The sequence below is a fragment of the Martes martes genome (genome assembly GCF_963455335.1).
Source record: "Martes martes genome assembly, chromosome: 2".
In the NCBI taxonomy this organism is placed as follows: Eukaryota; Metazoa; Chordata; class Mammalia; order Carnivora; family Mustelidae; genus Martes; species Martes martes.
In genome coordinates this window covers 57,111,042-57,126,514 of record NC_137889.1, presented here as the reverse complement: position 1 = coordinate 57,126,514, position 15,473 = coordinate 57,111,042, and the positions used below count along the sequence as shown (strand labels likewise).

The 15,473-nt window shown below is 41.8% G+C and overlaps 1 protein-coding gene across 1 annotated transcript; it reads right to left on the bottom strand.

Annotated features, from left to right (window-relative positions):
- Window positions 1-214: 214 nt before the first annotated feature.
- Window positions 215-13,325, bottom strand: LOC308339191 (serine protease 52-like; the record flags this gene model as incomplete). Its single annotated transcript, XM_080797646.1, is given in 6 exon segments — window positions 215-484; window positions 3,481-3,623; window positions 4,555-4,796; window positions 5,610-5,805; window positions 13,245-13,295; window positions 13,298-13,325. Coding segments are annotated over 6 exon segments (930 nt in total).
- Window positions 13,326-15,473: the final 2,148 nt, after the last annotated feature.

Here is a 15,473-nt window from a genome sequence, read left to right as displayed (position 1 = left end):
CAAAGGTTCTCCATCCAAACCTCTGGAGAGGCCTTAAGATGAAATTGGTAACCTGCCTCCAAGTTCCAAGGGAACAATTAGCTCTGCAGTAGGTTACAGGTGTATTATAAGACTATTTCAGACACAATTAATTCTATGAGAATCCCTTGTACCCCACCATTGACCTTACTCCAAAAACCGAGGACACTTGGTTTTGAGGCTCTACAGTGTTTAATCACAGGTGTAATAGAAGTATCACAAAATACAGTAACAAGATGGCCCAGGGTGATTGAAGCAAACTGTACCCAGAGTCTGGCTCATGCATATAGGGCCTTCCTGAGAGCGTGGTCTCCGTGTTAATCCATAACAGATAATTAGACACCTTCGTATATACCCCAGGCTTTTCCTTCTGGCCACAGCCCTCTCCCCAGCTGACAATGCCCAGCTGGTACCATATGCTTTCGTTGTTTTTTTTCTGGCAAACCAGAGGTCCCCCACTGTCACCCTAGGAGAAAAAAGTTGTTTGGGAGTAGAAGGGGCAGTAACACCTTACTCCTATAGCCTATTGAGGTGTGGACAACTGGCACAAGACAAAAAGCATTTATAGTGTCTTTTGGTGAGAGGACAGTTTGATTAGGCTCTCCAACTGCATGACTATACTCCCAGCCCCATGACTGTCAGACAAAGTGGCAAACAATTTGGTCAAAAACAATGGCAATGAATGATAGTTTGATTTAAAAAAAAGAATATCCATCAGCAGCAGCAGCAGCAGCAGCAGCAGCATCAGCATCATCATTGAGTCACATGTGTTCATTTTGATGTACCAATGAGTGCTTTTTTAATCCATTTTACCTCAATACTTTCGTTGATTTTCAGAATTCTTACAATCCTCTCACTGCCTTTTTATTTTAAATCTACTTTCAGCCAACCCATTTTGGTCTTTCTATATAGTTCATAATAACAAAAAGTAAAAAACAAAAACAAATTTCCATTATACCTCCTAATAGGTAATTGGTTGAATACAGCAAGTACATAAACTGATACTATAAAATGCAAAAGATACCAAAAGTGAGTCAAAATGTTATATTGTGGTTTCAAACATTAAATTTGAAACAATTTGTAAATTTTAAAGCATCGTGAAAAAGATTGTCAAATAAGGACAAGTAAGGAGAATGGACATCAATGACATGAAAATTGAGGGACACACAATCTTTCAATGCCCCCAAATCTTTGGGCCATTTCTTTATTTTAAAGTTTTTAAAGTATCGTTGACATACAATGTCATATTAATTTCAGGTGCACAACATAGTCGTATGATGATTCTATGCATTATACAGTGCCATTAAGTGTCACCATACAATGTAATTACAACACTATTCACTATATTCTGTATGCAATACTTTTCATCTCTGTGACTTACTAAATTCTATTAAAAATTATGTACCTTCATCAAAAAAGTTAGAAATCTCAGATATGGAAAAAGAACAGGAAGAATACCCATAATTATATAATTAAGTGAATTTATATATAAACACACATATGATTATATGTGAAAAGACTATTTCAGGAAAGATAAAAGGTAACACACTGTAAAAATGGTTTCTCTGGGGAGTGAACAGGACAACAAGTGTAAGAGATAAACTTCCGCTTCACTGTACATCCATCTATAACATTTGAATTTTCCCTACCATGCACTCAAATAAATAAATGAAATAAATAACATTTCTAATTCTAGCCATGCAGAGGCAACCCCTTAGTCAAATATAATTGTCCACAACCTTGAGTATGCAAATATGAGTACATAGTTGTTATTTATTTTATTATTTATTTTATTATATATTGTTTCACAGCTTACAAAGACTTATTTTTGAAAATGTTAAGTGAGACACAAAAAAGTTGAAAAGAAGCACCATTCAGTAGTATGACAAAAACCCAAAATCCAAAACAAATACAACAAACAAGATAGGGGTTTCTTTGATTTTTTTCTAAACCAGATTGTTATCATGAATGATCACTGTGCCCATCAGCTAACTTTGAACCAAACTCTTCTTTACCCAATTCTTTGAGGTCATTGGAAGTCCTCTGACCCTTCTTGAAAATGAATAATTACAATCTCTTCTGTGGAGATGAGGGGATCTACGTGAAGGATATGAGGCAGAACAGCAGCACAGTTAAGACCTTCTATTTCTGAAGCCCAACAGATCTTGGTTTGTATGTCAGGGGGAGCATTTAGCTGAGACAATGTGAAAATTTTCTTCAGCATTTAGGGCTCTGCTTCGATGCTGGTGATAATAACTAAATTTCCTGCCATGCGGCTGTGTGGATGGAAGGAAACAACACCTCTGATGCCCTGTACTCCCTTGCTATCTGGCAAGCCTGTACTCAATAGGAGCTCCCAGCATTTCTGTAGCTGTTGAACTAGCCAAGTCTGGACATGACCAGGCTGGGCTGATGGATTTGGAGCCCTGCTCCTACTGGAACCCAAAAGATGGCTCTAATCTCAGAAGACAGAGTGCCTTCCTTAGAATTCTGTGTCTGTAATTTAACTTGCCAGTGTAAGGCTGTCAGCTTCTCTGATCCTCATTTTCCTCATCTGAAATAAGCCTGCTTCCCAGGGCTAGTTGGCAACCCTTTTGTGTATTTGTGGAAGTGATTTGTACACTCTTAAGCACTGAACAGGTGTAAGAGATGGCAATGGAAAAAATTATATTTGTAGAATTTACTATGACCATCCTCTGCTCTGAACAGTTTTAAGTGCTTTTGTGCATTGACTCACTTAATTTTCACAATAGTCCTTGAAGGTAGGAACTCTTAACATTCCCATTTTACAGATGAGGAAATTTGAAAAAGCACAGGCATGGAGGGAAGTCACAGGTTGTAAGTAGAGGAGCTGAGAGGGAAGTTAGGGGAAATTGCACCCCTAACCACTATCCCACACAGTCTCCTTTTGGTTACAGAGCATCTGTACTGGGCTGAATAACATCCCTTCCAAATTCAAGTCTATCTGGAACCTCAGAATGTGAGCCTATTTAGAAATTGGGCTGTTGTAAATGTATTTGGTTAAATTAAATGAAGTCCTACTGGATTAGGGTGGGTCCTAATCCAATAACTGAAATCCTTAGAAGAAGAGAAAATGGGAGACAGACATACAGGGGAGAAGTCCATGTGAAGATTGGGGCAGAAAGTGGAATGATTCACCTACAAGCTGAGGAATGCCACCAATTGCTGGAAACTAGCAAAAGTAGAAAGAGGCCAGGTGGTATCCTCCCCTAGAGCCTCCAAAGAGAGCATGGCCCTACTGATGCCTTGATTTTGGACTTCTGGCCTCCAGAACTATAAGAGAATACATTTCCATTGTTTGAATCCACCCTGTTTGTTGTAATTTGTTACAGTGCCATTAGGAAACTTATCCAGAGGGGGTAGCAGGGAGCAAATTATCCCAGAAATATTGATCAGCCCTCTGTGGCAGTCCCTCTCCTAACAAGGGACAAGCTCCATTACCTGGCAGGCGTCCTTCCCTTCTTCAGCATTCCTAGCACACAGCATGTTCCTGGTGAGCACATACATAACAGAGGAGCACGTTTCCCATTTGACCAGGTCGAGGCTGACTTTGTTCAGCTGTTGCCTCATACTTTTCATAGGAACTGACCCAAAGAAGAAGCAGATAGGGAGAGGCCCCTGAGCTCAAAGTGGTCCTTTCAGGCTGAGGTCAAGCACCCATTCACCATCACGTCTTTTCACCTCAATGACAAAGGAACTACTGTATGGCTTAGAGAACTATCCAAATCTGGACTTAGGGTGGAGAGGTGTTCAGGAGACACTCAATCCCATCCCCTTTGAATCCAGAGCTCCCCACAACTGGGTATCTATTGGATCCCTGTCTAAGTGTACTCTTCTCACTCTGCAGAAGGTGCTAACTCTGTAATCCTAAAAAGGTATTTCATTTAAATCCATAAGAAAAAGAAAACCCATGATGGCAAGTTCTGTCCTGGGGCCCATGGCTCATAAAGATGGATTTGAATCATGTCAGAGCTTTTGAGTAATTCACTATCTATCTAAGAGGTGAACCTAATACCTAGAATGTTCATTCTCTGAAGAGAAGGCTATTTCCCTTTTTGTATATTGTTACAGGTTGACTCTATAAGGACAAATTTATATTCAGTTTGTCCCCTTCTCCTTGGCCTGGCTCTGTAGTTTTCAAATATTTGGGCCACCAAGCCCTTTGTTACAGGGGAGCAGAACTGACACCATCAACTGGAACAGAGCTGCTCTGCTGACATTAGTGTGGGCTTCTTGGAGCCAGTCCATTTTGCCACTCCTTTGCCCATCAATATGTTCCCCAAAATTCCTCCAAGTCACCCTTGGACTCTAAACACTTCTTCCTGTGTTATCACTGAGTCCTTGTTTAGGGTTTGTGTTCTATAATATGGACATAAAATTTGCTACAAGAAACCGGAAGTTTCCAAACCCACCAGGCAGACTTCCCAGAGCTAGCAGAGCCTTCAGAGTTTACTTTCTCATTTAAAACATCAACCAGGGTGCCATCCCCCACTGGGTTGGGCTATAGGAACTCACTGGTAATGCCCCATCCAGTCACCCGGCAATTTCTCCAGCTCTCTATGTCAGTGACTTCTGAAAGGCAGATGGGTACTTTCTCGGCATCCAACTTAAACGGAGATTTGAGCAAGAGCAAAGCAATGTCATTATCCAAGAGCCAGCTGTCAAAATAAGGGTGAGTAATTATCTTGTCCACTTTCATCCTCTTCGATTTCTTGGTGCCAGTGCTTCTTTCACTATGTATAATCTCCAAGTCAGATCTTATGTCAAAACAAAAGAAGGAGAACAAAAAGGTAAGTGGTGGAAGGCAAAAAAGGTGAACCTTAAGAGAAAATAATTCCACCAGTGTGAGACTGTGATCCTGAGAGCTGGAGGGATGGAGACAGCTGGGGCCATGCACTTGGGCCCTGACTGGGCAGAAGAAGACAGACCCGAGTTCCAGACTTGCCACATTGCCAACCAGCTTTTGCCTTGATGGCCTCTTGGGAAAATTCACTTGGAAATTTTATTAACAACTGTCTGAAAGTCATGCCTGAAAGTAACTGAGGGACTTGATCTTGATTTGCAAGAAGGGGTGGGCTAGCTATTAACAAACACCTGGGAAGTTTCTCAAAGATATTGATGTGTGGACCTGAGCTAAGACAGCATCTCAGGAACTTCTGTCATGCAGCCAGGCCTGGTACCCTCCCCTCGGATCCCAATCCCTTCTAGGATTCTCGGAATCCATGGTCACTGTCAAGTTCATTTTCTCCCCAAGTAATGCAAATGCTTAGGAAAGTATTTTCCAAAGGTTTGGACCAGGACCACATGCACTTGGCAAGATGCCAAGAAGTCCAAAGAACATTTGTTCTGCCATCTGGGTCCCATGAAATAAGATGTAAAACATCCTAGGAAGAGAACAGTGTCTCTACCACCTGCAAAGTGTGATATTCAATCACACAGGCATATATTTAGCCTCCTGGTATTTCGTTTCGAGACTGACAAACTTGGATGGAGTTTCCAGGAGAATAATAAGCATGTAAGGACAAATATTCTAGCACATCAGTTAAAACATGTCTGTCTGGAATACTTACTTATGTCTGTTTATGAAGCAGTGGGCCGCAGTTAAAATCCACCACCTGCTGAGGATCGATCCTCCGCAGATATGTCTCCTGTGGTGAAGAATACTCACCTGCCATGGAAAATCTGTGATGTCTGCAGGTTCCCCGCCTATGATTTCCAAAGTTTCTGACTTCTCAGGCCTGCTACTTTTTCTTTGGCCACAGGTCACTGAAAGCAAAAAGAAGGGAGAGGGACAAGAGAACCAGGGCTCAACTGTCAAGGTTGGTTGGCTTGGAAGAAACTTAAGTATAGTGTCCCTTCTTCTTGCCTCCCCAGCACACAGATAGCAGTGGCTTAGCCAGGTTAACTAGCACCAGGTGGGAGATCCATCAAACAAGAATGATGCTTCCTAATGCTGGTGAAAGGCATCACAATTATAATGATGTGTTTATTGGGAACAATGGCTCCTTCTTTCACCACAGCTTTGCTTTTTGGAAGGGTCTCCCTCTGAGGGCTTGTGGGAAAGGAGACACCATCACAAACCCTGGAGCTGGATCTTTTTATTGCCTCTCAGTAAGGAAGCCTAAATTGGAATATTCATTTATTTGAAAATAGGCCTCAGTATCCTCTGAAAAATAAGGCCGTGGTATGGTACCTTGGCATAGACCATAAAATCCTTCTCCTTAGCTCTGGACTTATATTTTCTATCTTTCTTTCTTTCTTCTTTCTTTCTTTCTTTCTTTTTTTTTTTTAAAGATTTTATTTATTTATTTCACAGACAGAGATCACAAGTAGGCAGAGGCAGCCAGAGAGAGAGGAGGAAGCAGGCTCCCTGCAGAGCAGAGAGTCTGATGTGGGGCTCGATCCCAGGACCCTGGGATCATGACCTGAGCTGAAGGCAGAGGCTTTAACCCACTGAGCCACCCAGGTGCCCCATGGACTTATATTTTCAATTTCTATACCTGGATGACACAGACACCAGAAATTCTACAGGCAAAGGGAAATTGGTCAGCCCCTTCCTTCCTGATTGCTGTCCTGTATTTCCTATTGTAATTAGTGGCACCGCTTTTCATTTAATTTAATTCTAGGGATTCCAATTGCACTTTAAAAGGAATGAAAATTTTGGCATTTTCTATGTGGTAGGGTTGTTTTGAGATCTTTTGTTGTCTTCTAAATGTCATTTGAGTAATGAGAAAAATAAATATCATAAAATCTAAAACATTGAGTGTTTACTACTTGCCAGGCACCATTCTGTTTTGTACAAAACAATTTAATTCTCTGTTAGGGTTAGGACAGCTGGCCAAAACCCAAAAGTTTATAACTGAACCAAGATTTAACCTAGGTAGTCTGGCTCCAGAATCTCTTTTCATTACCACTGGGCAAACTGCTTTCTAATTGCTAACCATACTTATGCATGGGGAGAAAAGACAATGATATTAAAAAAATTTCCACAGACATGTATAATATGAAAGGTATACCTATTCAAACCATCTCCACACCACACATCACTACTACCCATGTTACCATCACCAAATATCACCATAGCCATACAACTCTGCCACCACACAACACCAGTACTACATATCCCCACCACATATCCCCACATCACAGGTTACCACACCACACAACCTCACCACCACACAACCTTGCCACCACACAACACAACATACAACCTCACCACCACATGTCCCCACCATGTCACCCTTATCACACCGCTCATTACTACCACATTTTACCACAACCAATGCATGTCACCACCACTGCCAAACACCAGCCCTGCTACTGCTTATCTCTGCCTTTGGGTTTCTCTCTTCCAACTTTCCTGGCCTTTCAGCTCCCCAGAAGTACCATGCTTCTTCCTACCCCAGGGCTTTTTTCCATGCCTCTGCCAGAAAGACAGGCTCCTATCGCACATGCCCCTCTTTGCCTGTTTAATTCCTGTGTATCCCTCACATTTTAGCTCAATTATAAAGTCATTTAAGAAATCTTCCTTGCCTTTCAAGATTACATAAGCTACCCTCAGTATAACTTTCTTTCCTGACACCCTACCTTCCACTAACAGCAGAAATTAAATATTTGTGAAACTGTTAAAGTCTATTTCCTCCATTAAATTCTAATCTCTATGAAGGCAAGAGGCATGTTTTGCTAATTTTCGTATCCCCATTATCTGATTTAGAGACTGGTACATGGTGGAAACCCAATATATCCTTATGAATAAATGGATGGATGGGTGGATGGATGGATGGATAGGGTGGACAGTAAAGGTCTTAATATCAGTGGTAAAATCCTGTACAGGTGATCAGGAATTCAGGGACTTTAGTTCAAAATGCTGTGTCCCCCCACACCTAAAAAATTGACTGTTCTTTGAGTTCCTAAGTCAGAAGGACTTGGGCAGGGGGAGAATAAGTGGCTCATACAGGTGTCATTTCATATGAAGATACAAAGAGAATAAGGAGCTGTTGCTTGGGAATATCTTCCTCACCCACATTGCTCCTGTCAAGAAAGACATTTTGGCATTCCCAGTGGAACACCACACACGGCAAGGACCCTGAACCCCAACCTCCAATGAAAATGTTGAGTTTTCAGGGTCAAAAAGGAAATCTTGGAATTAATCTACAATAAAACAAAGTTGAATCTCTGGGAAATTTTCTAAATACTTAAATAAGATAATGATTTGTGAAAGCTTAAACAAAACCACTAAAGATTAAGATTCAGATTGGATTCACGGTTAAAAATCTCCAATTGGAAGGGGAGGTGAACCATGAGAGACTATGGACTCTGAAAAACAACCTGAGGGTTTTGAAGGGGCGGGGGGTGGGAGGTCGGAGGAACCAGGTGGTGGGTATTAGGGAGGGCATGGATTGCATGGAGCACTGGGTGTGGTGAAAAAACAATGAATACTGTTACGCTGAAAAGAAATAAAAAATTTAAAAAAAATCCCTAATATATCAGTCTTTTGCAACATAATAACTACTACTTATTGAATACCTACTATGAGTCAGCTTCTGCATTTTGCATACGTGTGAGACACTTAATATTCCCAGCCAAACCCTAAGATATGTTTTATTATTCCCATTTTATAGTTGAAGAAATAATCTCTGAGACATCATGTGATTGCCCATGATTATTTAGCTTGTATGGGGCAGATGGGGATTTTTCAGTCACGTGTGTCTGGCTCTGAAGTCTAATTACTTATGCTTCTTGCCAATAGCTTTCACAGTATGTCTATATTTCAACAAAGTCTCTGCTCAATTCTTTGAGAATCTTATTGGCTAAAATGATTGTATGTGATCTGATGACTGCTCTCTAAGGTGAACATCAAACAGGTTGAGACATTATATCCAAAGCATTGGTCTTCAACTCTGTGTGTACCTGCAATTCTGGAGTGAGATGGAGAAAAGATTTCACCTGGAGAGCTAAGTCTGACTGGGAGGCAGTGGCTATCTGCAGTCCTCTATGTAAGACAAGTTCAAAGGTGCATCTAAGTGCAATAGAAAAAAGGACTATGATCTATCAGTAGTTTTTGCTGAGGGTCTGGGGGCGTTAGATTGGCAGTAGGATACCAAACCAGGCTAGTGCTAATAGATACCTTTAAAATTTAAATGGGTAAAAACTCATCTTAAACCTGTGGGAAAAGTACACGATAAGGCCTGGCATAAAACTGAGCAAGAACGAATATTACAAATGAGAGAACTGAGATTGAAAGTTATCTGGCCAGATCTGGATCCTGGGCATGAGCCATCAATATCAAACTCAATAAAAGTCTTGCAACTCCAGGGACGCCTGGGTGGCTCAGTTGGTTAAACAGCTGCCTTCGGCTCAGGTCATGATCCCAGCGTCCAGGGATCGAGTCCCACATCGGGCTCCTTGCTCAGCGGGGAGCCTGCTTCTCCCTCAGCCTCTGCCTGCCACTCCGTCTGCCTGTGATCCGCGCTCTCTCTCTCTCTCTCTCTCTGACAAATAAATAAAATCTTAAAAAAACATTTAAAAAAAAAAAAAAAAAAAAGTCTTGCAACTCCAGATAGAAAAATAATAGATCCAAAGCTCTAGGCTGTGAAGGGAGCTTGGAAGTTTTCACATGAAAATATCAACCATAAGATGCTGATAACATGACATCACTGCTAAGTTCTCTACTTCATAGAGGGCAGCATTTGAATGGTTGTCAGTCTGGAGCCACACAGGCAAGAATGACATTAACAAATGGAGTATATTCAGAGATGAGTGGCCGACACAAGAAACCTTACAAGAAACATGAGAGGAAAGAAGACTCAGGTGGGCCTTCAGACTCTTGCAGGACTTTCTCGGAGATGAAGTATCAGGGTTGTTCAGATCCACCATCAGTGGGTGGAAACTACAGAGTGATGTAAAAAATCTTACAGAAGTCTAAAACTGCTGCCATATTGTTATATTCCACCTTGTTGGTATTTGCACAGAATTGAGGCTGATCTGGACAATCTGAGACTGCACGTGAAATTCAGGAGAGTCCGGGCCCAATTATATATTCTTTGTATTAAATATTTGTATATTGTTTGTGGAATTTCTCTATAGGGGAACAGGCTACCTATAGAGTCTTTAGTTTTCTCAGGAGTGCACTTGTGATGAGCACCAGGGGTTGTATGGAAGTATTGAATCGCTATATGGCACACCTGAAGCTAATATTACACTGTATGTTAACTAACTGGAATTTAAATAAAAACTTTAAAAAATGAGGGGATTTGATAAGATTATCTCTAAGGTTCTTTCCCAATCTAACACACTGTACAGTTCAAAATGGTGAGAGGGAAATATTTTTACTTGAATTACATTAATGTAAAATGTCATCTTTATTTAATTCTTATATTTAAAATATATATTTTAGCCTCCTTATTAATTTTTCCTTAAGAGGTATATCACTTCAATTACAATGTTTTAAATGCTTTATTGATACTGATGTCAGGCTGCCAAACGTCATACATACTGAAATGTCCATGTATTTACATGAAAAATCTCATGCAAGTACAATAATTTTTTAAATATTTTCATGTTAATGGTTCAACTTTGTTGAAAATTACATAGAATTGGGATTGACTTGAAAAATAAAAGACCTGTGGTTGTGAATTTTAGGAGAATCCCTGGGAGCCCAGGGGGCTCTATTTTCTGTAGATAGAGAACCAAATGAATTTTTGGGTCTGTCAGTACCACAGAGCAAAATTCCTGGGGGATTTTCAAAATTCAAAATTTTCAAAATTTTCAAAATTCCTGGGGGACTTTCAGAAATGTTCCTTTGCAAGCCCCACCTGAATGAAATCACTTCAGACTCTAGATTTTTCCCAAGTGACTGATTGATCCAGACCCAGGGATGTGACCAAGCAGATTAAGATAGGAAGGCCTCATTTCAGCTTTTTAGTCCAAAGTGTTTTCTCTTTGCTCATACTATCAAGCTGTCTTAGACAAATAGTCTTTCTCCCTAAAGATTCTACTGATATGTTGGTGACTATGAGAGAATGAGAAGAATGACCAGAGAGACAGAACTCAAGTGTGCAAAAGGCACTCTGGTCTTAGTATGACACTTCCTGATTCTGCCCTAGCTGGCAGGGCACCTGGTGAAGAGGGAAGGAAATGGGTTTTGGAGTCAGAAGTTCTGAGTTGCCTGCATTATTTGCTGGCTGTGTGACTTGGGGCCAGTGATTTAACATCTCTAAGCTTCAGTGTTCTCATCTTTAACACAAATATAAGTTCATGTAACATTTCATGTGACATTGATTTAGAGGGATGGCATTTGGCTTCACTCTAATCTGGATCAAGGAGAAAGAGGTCTGAGTTTTGCCCCAAACCCTCGGTGAAATCTGGGGTCATCTCTGGGCAAAATTTTAGTGGGAGAAAGCATTTGCTGGTTGTCTTTCTATATCGATGGTCATACTTATGCTCTTCTGCTAAATATTCCTGTCCTTCCAAAATCCAAGGCTCAATCCTCAGACCACCTCTCTCTCTTTTCACTTTAGCAAAGTATGTCCTAGGGTATCTCCTCCCAGCCATAACTTCGAATACCATCTTTATACAGAAGATCTCACATTTGACCTCTCAGATCTCTTCACTTAGCCCTCAACTCTTTTAACCAACTGCCCTACTCAGTATCTCACAAGAATGTCTAAGAGGCACCTCAAACTTAATGTGGCCCAAATAGAACTCTCAGCTTACTTGATCCCAGTAAAGACAAATCTGCCTTCCTATATGTTTCCCACAGTTACATTTTGCATCTGTTTGCTTAGGCAAGAATATCATCTGGGAGTTACCTTGACTCCTCCTTTTCTCTGTCTCCTGGCATCCAATGCATCAGCCAGTTCAGTCAGCATTATCAAAAGATATCCAGAAACCAACCACTTCCCTGCATGCCTGCTGTTCTAAACCCATCCAGGCCATCACCCCTTCATGCTCACTCACTCTTGCCCCTGCACACATTATCCTCTGCAGCAGCCAGTGTCTCAAGTACCTCTCATTTCTCGCTCTCCTGTTTAGACTCTTTGATGGCTTCCCATTGTAACCAGAATAAAATCCAAAGTCCTTCCTCTGCCTTTATAAGGCTCAGCATGATCTGGACCCCACTGGTCCCTCTGAGCCCGTCTCTCTTCAGTGCCCCATTCCCATTCACTCTGTCCCAGCGACATCAATCTGTATGCCTCCAAAATGTACTGAGCTCATTCACTGCACAGGGCCTTTGCATTTGCTGTCACATCTGCTTGGAAATATGTCTCCTTCTTATCAGATGGCTCTCAAAGCCTTTTTGAAGTTTCCTGAAAGCCTTCCTGAGACCACCTACTATCAGAGTCTCAACAACCACCTACAGCCTTCCATCATATAAGCCCACTTTTGTGCTTTATACCATTTAATAAGAACTGAAATTAACTTATTTACTCATTTTATATGTTTAACACATCCTTCCCCTCATTAGATAGTAAAACTGCCTGAGCATAGGAAATGAATATGCCAATCTCTGTTATAAACCAACTCCTAAAACAACTCCTGGCACATGGTAGAGGTTTATAATATTTGTCAACCAACAACTGACTGAACATAACTCAATTCTCCAGAAATTCTCAGAACCCAGGGGGAATCCATAGTAGCTATTAATACACTGCCTTCATTATAGTTATACCATGTTACTGTTTTGCATTAGGCCAATAAGGCTCCACATGATCCTTCAGAATGTTTTCAAAGAGAAAGCAGCCTTACTCATGACCTTGAAGCTGTAGGAATGTGGCTAGTTTCATCTCCAGCTTGATGGCTGGTTACCCCTCTCAAAGACTGGTTACCCCTCTCAGCCATCCACTATGGAAAACTCTGGGACCTAACATACACATAAAATACACACACGCATGCGCGCGTGCATGCACGCGCGCGCGCGCACACACACACACACACACACCCAGTCTCCTCCACATATAACTTTAAAGTTGAAGGTGTTGTGGGAGCAATGATCTGAAAGTCTGGTCCAGGTGACCCCGGGAGGGCATCAGATTCACGTAAAGGGCTTAATAAAAGTGCAGTTCCCTGGATCCACCCCCCAAGAGCTGTGGAATCAGCATCCTAGAACTTGACCTTTTGAACAAGGTCCCCAGGTGATCCTCCTGCACCCTAGTGAGCAAGGGCCCCAGTGAGGCACAGACACAAAAACACCATGAGCCACCTACATGCTAGGGAGCTGTGTATCCAGGGCAGCAGCAGGGCAACCAGCAGCAGAGTATTGCTTTTCCATCCCTCCATCCTTTCATTGGCCCTGGTCTTTACTCAGGTCAGTGGAAAGCCTTCAGGTGAGACTGTACAAATTCAATTCAGTGGGACCAAGTCTGGGTTTTGCTCTGTGTGCCTACTATCTCACAGCCTGACCATCAGGGTCACAATAGAGCATTGGGTGAAGCAGCCATGGTCCAGACAAAGCAGCCAAGTGGCATCCTGCCTCCAGGATCTGATGATTTTCATGAGCCAGTCCTCTGGGATGTGGAGGTCAATTTGGAACTGGGGGCAGGGGCAGGAGAGTAGGAGGCCTCCATACCAGTTGGGATCCTGTAAGTCGAGGCATCTCAGATTCACTAATGCACCAGGACAAAAGAGCTGAAGCCACTCCCTAGGAGAAAGGATCCAAGGCTTCTGGTCTAAAAGCTCAGGTGATACAGCAGAGCGAGGATAGCCTCAGACACATAAACAAGAGAACTCGCATCACCTGGGGGACCTAAGAGGAACTATTGAATTTTGAGCCTCAGATTATTCCTCTGCACAATAGAGATAACAATGATATAACATTATATTGTTGGGAGGATTAATGAGATAATGTGTCTATCTCAGCACAGGACCTGGCAAATACCAAGCCCATGATTTTAATTCCCTACTAATATCATTTCTACCAATGTATTCTCTCTACTAATTGCATCTCCACAGGCTCTGGCAAAGGAGGGTACATTGACCAGCACTGTCTGAAGCAAGACCTGCATAAAGTACATCTCCATGCAGGGTCTCTTTCATTGATACAGTTCATTCACTTGTTCAATAGTTTAGCTAGTATTTTATGCAGCACTTTCTACATGCCAGGCTTGTGGGATGATGCAAAGATGAACAATATTTGTTCTCTGTCTCCTAGAAGCTCATACCCATCTGGGAGAGACATGTGACCAAAGACATCAACAATACAGTGGAGTAAGTGTATCACAGTGAACTGTAGAGGTGCCCAACCCAGTCTGGGAGGAGCATGTGTATGTGGTGGATGGTGGAGAGAGGCTATTAGGGAAGATTCTCCAGAGAAAATAAACTCTGTCTGGGCTGAGTCAGGCTACAAAGAGAAATGGTATTAAGGATGGACAGACAGGCATTTGTTATGGGTTGACTGGTGTCTTTCCAAAAGTCATCTTTTGAAGTCCAAAACCACAGTACCTTAGATTGTGACCTTATTTGGAAATAGGGTTGTTGTAGATACAATTAGTTAAGATGAGGTTGTCGTAGAGCAGGGTTGGTCCCTAATTCAATATCACTGGTGTCCTTGTAAAAAGGGAAAACTCAGATACACACATACACAGGGAGAATACCAAGTGAAGATTAGAGTTAGGCTGCCACAAGACAAGGAACTACCCAAAGCTAGGAGAGAGAGGCCTGGAACAGATCCCTCCCTAGTGCTTTCAAGGGAGCATGGCTTCCTGACATCTTGATTTTGGACTTTTGGCCTCCGGAACTCCAAACAATAAATTTCTGTTGTTCTGAACTACCCAGTTTGTGGTACTTTGTAATGGCAGTCCTAGGAAACTAATGATGGCATTCTAGAAGGGCAGAAAACAAGTGCAAAAATACCAAGGTGTATGGGAACTACAGGACCTTTTTTTTAAGATTTTCTATTTTTTATTTTTGAAGATTTTATTTATTTATTTCAGGTGGGGGAAGGCAGAGGGAGAGGGAAAAGCAGGTTTCCCACTGAGCAGGGAACCTGATGCGAGGCTCGATCCCAGGACTCTAGAATCATGACCTGAGCTGGAGGCAGATGCTTAACCAACTGAATGACCTAGACACCCCAAGATTTATCTATTTATTTTAGAGAGAGGGAGAGAGAGAGAGAGAGAGAGAGAGAGATCATGAGTGGGAGGGGCAGAGGGAGAGCAAGAGAGAATCCCAAGCAGACTCTTCACTGAGTGCAGAGCCTGACGCAGGGCTTGATATCAGGAGATCACTACCTGAGCTGAGACTGAGTCAGACGCTTAACATACTGTGCCACCCAGGTGCACCCTATGGGAACTTTCAAGTTAAACCATATATAATTGCTGTTTTAGTAGCTCCAAAATAGTCTTAATATTGGCAATTTCAAATGGTACACTAAAACATCGAGCTGGAATAATGTACAAGTTTGAGCAGGAGAAAGAGGTCAATTTATTGAATAAAGC